This window comes from Pyrus communis, chromosome 5, assembly GCF_963583255.1.
Source record: "Pyrus communis chromosome 5, drPyrComm1.1, whole genome shotgun sequence".
NCBI lineage: Eukaryota > Viridiplantae > Streptophyta > Magnoliopsida > Rosales > Rosaceae > Pyrus > Pyrus communis.
In genome coordinates, this window is record NC_084807.1 from 17,446,264 (window position 1) to 17,456,692 (window position 10,429).

Below are 10,429 nucleotides of genomic sequence, written 5' to 3' on the forward strand. Positions count from 1 at the left end.
AAAAGAAATTAGTTATGAACAATCATAAAACAAAATATTATTAAAAACAAGGAAAAAAAACACCTTGAAAATAAACTTCAAAAGCTCTCTAAAGTAGTGCGTGTGTTCTTCTTCCCTTCTCCCTCTCTAATGGCTAAATAGCCTTATTTATACTATTACAAAATAAAACCCTACCTAGAAAATGTCTTAGAATAAAACTAGGAAACATAATAAATTATAGAAAAGAAAATAAAAGGTTTTCTATTTAAACTAAAATTCGGATTTCTCATAAAATCAGACTTTTGACCGACCAAATCAACTCCGATTTGGTCTCAAAAGGTCTCTTTTGAAAGCTTAAGTCATCCCCTACAAATCCTCAAAAGGAAAATCTTCCTCAAAATATGTCATCTTGACCTCCAAAATATCCAAAACGTCCAAAAACGTTAATTTGGGAAAGATGCGCATTGGGCCTTTATTTCATTGCCACAGTCAAATGGCTGAATAGAAAAATCTGAAACTTTGATACAATCATCTTGAAAGACTCACGAACATCCTCCAATTAGAATCACTCCAAAATTCGTATGTTTGGTTACTTTATGCTTGAGAGGAAGTCGAAAGTCTTACATTAAGAATATAAATTAAAGTATCAAAATTCTTTCAAAATAATAACCAAAATAAACTAAGATTAGGGTAATATATAATATAATATTGACTCATTAGTAACTATTTCGATCAGCCTCACTTCGGCCCTCAAAAATCATAGTCTCATAGTTGGATTACAAATTCAATTTAATTGGGCATGACCAATCATGTCGACCCACCAAACATGCCCTGAAGGAGTGAGGAATCTACTACGATGGATTTTGACATTGTCTCATCCCTTGCTTATGATTCAGTGCAATGCTGTAATGAAATTGAGGCCCCAAAGAAAATGAAAAACTCACCCATAATAAATTGTCAAAATGTTCTATTGTCGGACAAACATTTACCTCACTAAATTGTGAATTAGAAAATTTTAAATATCAATCACATTTGAACATGTTGAAGAATTTTACGAGTATCGAGAGAGCTCAACTGCTACTTGAGGTGGGTCAGGAGTGATAACGTTTCAAAATTAACTTATGAATCTAGGAGGTGTTCAAGCACTCATCGAGAGCGTTCAACTGCTACTCGAGGCAGGTCTTGAGTGATATTTCAAAATTCAATTGTGAATCTAGGGGGAGTTCAAGCATGGAATTGGAGACTTGTGAATTAAAATTTTGAATTACATATTCAGAGACTAGAACCAACATAATCAATGGTTCCGATTTGGAAACTTGCAATACAAGCATCTTATGTAGCCAGTCTCCCCCGCTTACACTTAAAAGGCTTCCAAACTCATAAGCCCAAAATATTGGATGAATAATGGGCCTCACTAACAAAATTATTTACTATAGTCCGGCCCATTAAACCAATCTAAGCAATTCTAAAACCCCTTTCCCGCCAGGCTTCATATATAAAGGATCCGTCGAGTACTTTTTTAAAATCAAAGGTCGATCTCTCTTCTAATCTTGTAGTTTTCCACTCCGCATTTTCCGTAGAGCCCAAACGACCTCAAAGTCGTACTGATTCGAGCAAATGAAGTTGAAGATCAACAAGGTCTGCGATCTCAGCTCCATCTCCGTCCTTCCTCCTCACACAAGGTTCGGTAATTTCTTTCTGAATTTTCATTATTCAATCGCAATGTGCTGTTTGGTTCTCGAGAAAACGCAGGAAAATGATTCACAAAAACGTCGAAGTTGTTGAAATCTCTAATTTCACTGGTTCAGGAAGTTTTCACTTAATCTAGCTTGTTATTTGATTTTTTTTCTTTCTACTTCTTGTATTTAGATGACAAATTATCTAGGTTCGATCTCAGTTCTGCATCCTTTCATGCACGAGAGTTATGTTTGGCTCGCGAGAATATAGGAAAAATGCTGAGAAAATCGAGTTTTGAATCTGAAGCGTCTTATCATCTCAGATTTTCACTTATTTGAGTAAACTGTGAGCTCGAATTTGATTTTATTCTTATGAATTTCAGGTTCGATTTGAAATTCACAGTATCTTTCGTTTGATTTGTGTGGAACTACGCCTAGGGAAATAAATTTTTGACCTGTGAAGCACATGGATCTCAATCGCTTCCGCCTCTAATTGGTTCTGTTTGATCGCTGAGAAAACATAAAAAAAGAGATTAAAATGATTGGATTCACAGATTTTGTTTCAGTAAGCGTTTTGTAACTCATTGTAGGTACCGATTTCACTTTCTGATAGGAAAAGGAAGTCTTTGCATTTCATTTTCTTTCCATGATACTCACAGCAACTAGCCTATGGGAATTTGATTGTTCGAATTTGCTTCTGTTTCTTTGTTTCTTGCTCTTTTCAACTTGCGGCTGTTTATGTGAAGTTCTTGCAAAAGCGTAACAAATCAAATATGATTTCAAGTATTAACTGTGATTAGGCTAATACCGTGGATTTTCCTGAAATCTCTTGTTTTCGATATTCTAATATATATTTTCTTTTAAATTGTTATGTAGGAGACCAAATGCTGTACCAAATGGACAAGCATCACAGCTTCGATCTCAACCATCAGACCAGTCATACTCTCAGGGACTCTCATCTCAGCATAACATGTTTTCTCAACTGTCTCAGAACTCCCAATGTGACATTCTCACAAACGATCAGGTTAAATCTCGTTTCAGCTTCGAGCCAAGTGTTAAGCTCTTATATGCTTGTTATTGAAGTGGAGAAAAAGAAAGCTTAATTTGTGTCTTCGTCATTTTATTTTGATGAACAGACAAGTCAAAGAAGTAGATAGCATTCATTGTCATTTCTTTTACTCAGAACTTAGTTGGATTGATTATTAGAATTCGTTCTCATTCAAAGGTTTTGTTTCTGTTTATATAATCTCTGCAGAGGTTTGGTTCTCAAGAACGAGCGAATTCTGCTAAGAAAGTTGCTTACTTACCCCTAAGTAGTCATGCACGTGATGAGAGTCAAGTGCAGATCTCAAGATCTTCCACCAACCTCATGCGCAAGTGGAGTTCCGCTTCTGTTTTAGATCGTGAATGTAAGTTTTATCCAAAGTTGGACAGGAATATATAGTGTCCAGAAAGGCCTTTAAAGTATATTTGTAATGTCTTTTTTGTTAAGTACTACGGAAGGTTGTTAAGATTAATTTGTAACTGGGTAAGCATAGCAGCCAATTAAATTCTTGCTCTTTATGTATACCATGCCTATTAATTGGAAACCTAATGTATTACATGCCTGAGCAGGTCTGAATAGTGAGGAATTTGAACACCGGATTGGAGTGATGGAAACTTCATTAAATAAGTTCGGAATGATCTTGGATTCTGTCCAGAGTGATGTCATGCAAGTAAACAAAGGGATGAAGGATGTTTCTATGGAGAGTGAGTAATCTATTTCTCTACATACTACTGAATATATAGGAGTGGCTTTGAAGTTGAATTACTAAGCATAAATTTTAACTTGTTTGTTCCATTTTCTCATTAATCCAAGTGTTAAATTATTCTAACATACCACCATTTTTAAATAAAGAACTTCATTCTGACCGATAGGACTTATACATTACTTGTTAAGGGGAAGAAAAACTGATCTCGACTGCACACATTGTCAAAAGTTTCGGATCATAATTAATTTGAATATTATTTTCCATTTCAATTTTAATTCAGTGGAAGTAATGCGGCAGAAGTTGATGGCTCAGGATCACTTATTGCAGTTAATGGTAACAGCACCCACATAAAGTCTCTCCTTAGTTCCTTCACGCGTCCATGATTCTGGACTTTCTAACCAAACTGATTTGTGGTGAAGCAGATTAAGGGGCAAGAAGATTTCAAAACTAGCCTTGACGGAGGCATCAAGTCTATTTCTGAAGAAGTGAGCAAAATTACCTATCAAGACAAATTACAGGAGATTTCCTTGGCGCTTTCAGCCTTACCAGAAAAGATAGGAGCCACTGAAGCAACTTTACTGAAATCACAAAACAAGCTGCACGAATCCTTTGTCAAGGAAATGCAGGTCTGTATGATGTACAATGGACAGCTCTGTGACACATGCAAACATATAAGGCTTTGAGATCATCAATTTTGAAATATCACATTTTCATTGAGATAACATAGAGCAACTCTTTAATAAATTGCAACTTTTTTTTTTTCTTTCTGACGCAAGAAATGCTGATCTGGGTTTCCAGACATTTTCTATCGACCCGTTGAACTTTCGGTTATAAAACTTTCGATGACTAGGAGATTATTAAATCCTTTTTTTTCTCATCTTTGTTTGCTTGCAGATATTTCCTTGCAGCCGGAATCAGAGTACCTCCATTCAAATATGTGAAGCACCCTCTATAGTTCCACCAAAGGTGACCTACATTTCCATTTACACCACATTAACTTAGTCAAGCACGCACGGACTATGGTACCTTACTGGGAAGCTTTTTATATCTGGAAATTGCAGGGCGCTGCCTATTGTGCCATTGCACAAGGAAATCCACAGCCTATTAAAGGGTATGAGAGGAAGTGTATTTCAATTGTTTATTTGATACGAAAGAGTATTGTGTTCTTTATACCGTTTCTTTGAAATATAGGTGCATTGATCACCAGTAGCACCATAACAGGGTATATTGTGTCGTTGTAGTGTTTGGCCCTCTGGGAAATTTAAAAAGCCTCGTCTTGATTCCAGTTCAGCTGTGCCTCCGAAGGTTGGTGTACAAGCAGTTGTAGTTCCAAAGATTGAAACAGGAGGCTGGAAGTCTGTAAAGGTAAAAAGATCCACTGTGAGTGATAATGGGTTGCAGAAAGCACAAAAGCCTAGCAGATTTACTTCCATTCAACAGGTAGCCCGTAGTTTTGTTTCTTGCTTTACCTGTCTTTTGTGCTGATTATATAGAATATTTTATCTGATTTAGATATGTTTCTGGCGTTAAGGTGATTGACTTAATATCATAGGTGTGTGTTTGATTCATTCTACTAATGCACTAGAAGCAAAGTTACCCTTTTATCATATATGCTGCTTAAAAACCTGTTTGATTGCTCATTTGGGATACAAGTTACAGTTTAGTTGCCATATCTAGTTCCATGGCCCGTAACAGATGACAATTCATGATGCAGGAAAGAGAATGCACAGTTATCATTGAATCAGATGAGGAGATTGATGAAGCTTTTTCCTGCTTGTTTGGTGAGAAGGAAACAGGTACTTTTTCAAAGTAAAGGGTAAAAACTGTACCTCTTCTTGCATGTTGTATTTGTACTTGTATGCGCATTATGTATATAATCGATCTGCTCAAAGTGTAAGTGTAATCATATTCGTTTCCTCTGGAAAGGCGTAGATATGGCTGAGGAGGTAATGGAAGAGACCGACAGGATTTTGAGGAGGGCAAGAAGGCGAAAGAGAAAATGCAGCAACACTATAATTATTATCTGAAGGTACACTGTTACATCTTGTATAAAAAATATTCTAAACACCGTTGTCCACGCATTGTTTGATTGACTGAAATTCATGGATTAAATCGGGACTCATCGCGAGGCGTAAACTAATCAACGGCTGACAGTTACACACGGACAACTCAGTTGGATTCTCCTCACGTTCTTAGCTGATTTATTGTGCCTTTTGCTATCTGTACAGGCAGTGGATGTCTCCTCCCATGTGCTGGGGGCATAATCCATAACTGCAACATTAGGTGGTTGGATCGCTTTTGGTATGTCCAATTGTTCACCTTCTTTTTTCTTCCCCTTTTCTATACTTGTACCTTCCACTCCAGATCTTACAATGTGAATAAAATTAACCAATTGATGTTCTTCAAATAAAAATAAAAAAAAAAATAAAAAAAAACCAATTGATGTTCCTTGGGACCCACATAGTTGCAGAAATTCGAAAAATGGTCAAATCACTTCACAAATTACACAATGTTATCTGGCAGTTCTTGGTTATATGCAGGCCCATATATTTTTGATGCGTTTGGGTTCTTAAAATGCTAAACTTGGGCTCTGTGTTATTTTAGAGCCCACAGTTTTGTCTATTTCAATTTCGTAAGGGTAGGATTTTAGTACTTTCAATTTAGTTTTTGGCGCACACATGTCGAGTGTGTAAATAAAATACTCAATTTGAAGCGTGTTTTTTAATCAATCAATTCGAAGCGTCATAAGTTAAACGGAAGTGGCGAAAACGTGGTAAAAAGGTTCTTCGTGAATAAGCCTCTTAAGACATATTTTATAATGAAAAAACATTTGAAGTTTTGTAAGTCTCATTCTCTTTTGTCATTTGGTGATTATAAATTTAAGGTCTCTTACTTTTGCATTTGATAAGAACGGAGGAGAACAAACAAATTTGTTTAAAGTCTTGAATTGACAGTAAGTGGCTATGTATTTAGGATGGTGCTATTTACAGCCATTTCACTTCTCACTACTCTTTAATTTTTGGCCTTCGATCTTATTAAATTTATTCAATCTGACAACCAAATGTTAAAGACGTGTGAGAAACTAGAATGAATGTTAAAAATGTGTAACAAGAAAAAATAAGTTTGTGAATAGCAATATCCTATATTTGTTACTTGAAAACTATAAATAAATCTATGAGTTCTCTGACTCAATTGTTATTGCAATTGACTAATATTAAAAGATGAAAAAAAGTCAAATCCCCTACCTCTGAGCCCTAACGTCCCTTACCTAACACATGCTTGACAAAAGATGCTTAGCTGCCTACGATGGTCCCTATCCAGCTCGACACAACCCGTAGCATCAACTAGAAACTGCCCCAATTTTTACCGTCGGCGGACGACTCTCCAGAACCAACACGTGCGACCAAACTAAGTACAACCTCTTTTAATTTTTCGAGAATAAGGACAAGATATTTGTTTTACAAACAAATAATCACATAAAATAAGTAAATCATCATTATCATTTGAGAAAGGATCGTATTATTCACACAAATTTTGTATTTCTCATGCGTTTTTATTAATTTATTATTATTATTATTTTTTAATTCATTTAATTTGACGGTTGAAATTAAATTTTTTTTTTTGTTTTTTTAAATAACAAAAGTATGTGTATCACTACTCTTAAAAATCCCGTAAACATAGGGCTCTCCAACAAGCTAAGTGTCACACTGCAATTTCCCAATGCTTTTTCTATCAGAAAGCACATCATTGTGATAGATCCTTATCTTCGTAATGAATTTCAAAAGGGACTGCTTAGTGTATGGATTACTTTAACGGATTATTATAAGGTTCTTTTTTATTCAAATGTGTTGAAAGGAAAGGTGATTTAGAATTCTAAAATGTTGTTTATAAGACAAGTTGCTTTTGTTTTGTTTCTCTAATATGACATATAACTTGTCTTATTTGGTTGGTTCTATGTTTAAATAGTTTACAAAGTTAGATTTCTAGTATATATGATGCCATTATAAGAATCTTTCAAATACTATCCTCCATACCCTTCAATCTTATTTTTATCAATTTCATGATGCAACGAGAAAGCTACCCATTGTGATGCTCGTCACATCTAACCACCACAAAAACGAAGGATTATTAGACAGGTGCTCCTGTACCACATCTTTTTCGTAAACTCAAGACATATAGAAGAGGACTCTCGACAATTGAGTTTGACAATCGACATGAATCTGTTTTGGTGGACTCATTTGTAAGGTGGTTCTATTTTTATTTTGAACGTACGAATGATGTGGAAGTCTCTGCCTAAATTTCTTTCATAACGGTTTCATTGTTTTTTTTTTTTTTTTTTTGGTGGAAAACGGAGCTAGGAGTTAAAAAAGTTAAATTAAACGGCAATAAATTTTAGGTTTAGAAATTCTGACTCGGCTACTTTGATAAAATTTTGACTCTATCTCTGGCTTCTTGTGACAAGTTCAGTCAACCTTCATCACCAAGGGAATACTCTTGAGATGTAAACATTTCCCAAACAAAAGATCCTATGGTGGTGGTCAATCATCGAAACAAAAATCAAAATCGTGGCGAACATTTCCATGAAATTTGTAGTTGTCAAAGTTATATTATGGGCAGGACTCCGATACTTCCTCTGGATCACCACTCCCCTCGTACATATCATATTGAATAAAGAAGTGAGGATCTTCGCTGGATTCTCTTTGTGAGGATTACGGAAATCCTCTAATTACATCTGTTCATTGTACATCGTGCGGTCATTTTTTGTCAGGTACTATTTATATTTAATTTTAAATAAAAAATTTACAATAATTTTTGACCGTACGATATACGATAAACGGATGTGATTGAAGGATTCCTAGGATCATCACAAAAAGAATCTGGCGAGGATTCTCCTGTTATATTTTGCCACCAAATCTTTCATTACTTGTCGAGTATACGTGTCATGCAAACGAATCATGAAAATTTTACTGTCAAGGCATTGGATTCTCAAAAGATGGAGGAGAGCACCCAATGCGTAAACAAAGAGTAATGTCGGGATCCCCAAATTTGTCACAAAATACTTACAAGGAGGCAAAATTACAAGTTTGGTGTTTTTTTTTCTTTACGACGATATCGAACCAAGAGGAATCGAACACGTAACTCAATTGCAAAGATAAAATGTTTTTAATTATTAGAGTTATAAGTTTCTTATTGATACATTCTTTTTAACAATAATCTTTTACACTAAATTATGAGAGATTTGAGCTAATTACATAATATGTTAAGTCATAACAATTATGTTCAAAGTTATCAATCAATTGAATCAAATATGAAAACTTACACTTATAAATAAAAAGTGATACCACAAAACTGATAACAAAAAGATACTAAAGTTTTATTTCTTCACAATGTTAATAACTATTTGGCCACTCAAGGTTCATTCTTTGTTCTTCCATGGTCGTTTGCTCACTTCACCCACCATTTTGGAAAAGGACTATATTTGAAATCTACGCCATATGAAACTACTTTAAAGGACATTAAATAAAATAAAATAAACTTTGGGGACCATGATCATATATTGTCATGAACTTCTTCTAAATATGAATCATACCAGTACTACCACCTATAGTGACTAATGTGATTCATCATTTTTTTATTCTTATTGTCAGTTTTAAAATGAACCAGATCCTTTCCAGATCTAAAAAATCTGAGCTTAGGGATCAAATGATCCGGGCTATTAAAATTTGATTCAATGGCTACAATTATTATAACTTTTAGAGGAGCCCTCTGTTTGTAGCCGTTGAATCAAATTTCAACAGTCCAGATCATTTGATCCTTAGACTCAGTTTTTTAAGATCTGGAGAGGATCTGGGTTCTTTTAAAATAGGTAGATGATATGAGTAAGTTGGGGTAATGACGCAACATATTAAATAAAGGATCTAGAATTTGGCTTTCAGAATTTTAGAGAGGTTTTTATTTATTTATTTATTTATTTTTTATTTTTAAAGATCAGCTGGTGACTTTATCATGGTAGTCCATTTTTTTAGGGGCCGAGAAAACTCACAGAGGCATTTCAGCCTCCCCTGATCACCATCGTATGATTCATTATCGTCAGTATTCAAACTCAGGACGTGTTGTTTGGCTTTCAGAATTTTAGAGAGGTTTTTTTGTTTTTTTTTTTAAGACCAGCTGGTGACTTTGTCATGGTAATCCATTTTTTTAGGGGCCGAGAAAACTCACAGAGGCATTTCAGCCTCCCTGACCACCATCGTATGATTCATTATCGTCAGTATTCAAACTTAGGACGTACTGTGTGAAATACAGACCCTGAATTCGTCCCCAACCATTAAACTACCCGTGGTGGTTAGAATTTTAGAGAGATTCAAACACACCCTTAACGTGTGGTGTTACTTTAGATTAACATGTGTTCAATTTATATTGAGAATAACATGAAAGCACGTATAACTGTTAAATCTGACACGTGAATAGTTTACTATAACACTATATATGTTAGAATATAAACAACTAATGCAAAACTAATTGGCAATGAATAGCAAGCAACTTATTTAGGCCACACTTCTACTTACAACATGGGATACTCTCACCAAATATAAAATCCCTAAAGGTCGTATATTTCCTAAATCTGTTTTCAAGTTTAACTCCAATTTTTTCTATTAAAACATCAACATCCCATAACCTCTTAAACAATGACAATGGATCGTTCCCACCAAGTCCATCAAGGCACATAATCCGGATCTTTGAAATTTGATGTAACGGTTACAAATAAGGGTCGACTTTAAAAACTATAATAACTTTAGCCATTGGATCAAATTTCAAAGGTCCAGATTGTGTGCCTTGGTATCCTTTCCTGACAAAAATAAATATCTTTGAATTTTATACTATTTTTTTAATTGACGATGGAACATTTAGGGTAAACCAAGTGACATCATTTGGTACGAGCTTTACATTATAACCTTAACACAAACGTAATTCTAATAAGATGATAGGAGATAATGGCCAAATTTGATAGTCCAAGCTCAACAA

General features: G+C 34.8%; 1 protein-coding gene across 1 annotated transcript; it reads left to right on the plus strand.

Moving 5' to 3' along the window:
- Nucleotides 1-1,521: 1,521 nt before the first annotated feature.
- On the plus strand, nucleotides 1,522-5,433 carry LOC137734326 (putative recombination initiation defects 3). The gene is made up of 11 exons (XM_068473614.1): nucleotides 1,522-1,661; nucleotides 2,532-2,679; nucleotides 2,911-3,064; nucleotides 3,270-3,404; nucleotides 3,687-3,739; nucleotides 3,829-4,032; nucleotides 4,301-4,372; nucleotides 4,468-4,517; nucleotides 4,648-4,846; nucleotides 5,121-5,202; nucleotides 5,333-5,433. The coding sequence occupies exons 1-11, from the start codon at nucleotides 1,597-1,599 to the stop codon at nucleotides 5,431-5,433; spliced, it is 1,263 nt and encodes a 420-aa protein (XP_068329715.1). The 5' UTR covers nucleotides 1,522-1,596.
- The last annotated feature ends 4,996 nt before the right edge of the window (nucleotides 5,434-10,429 follow it).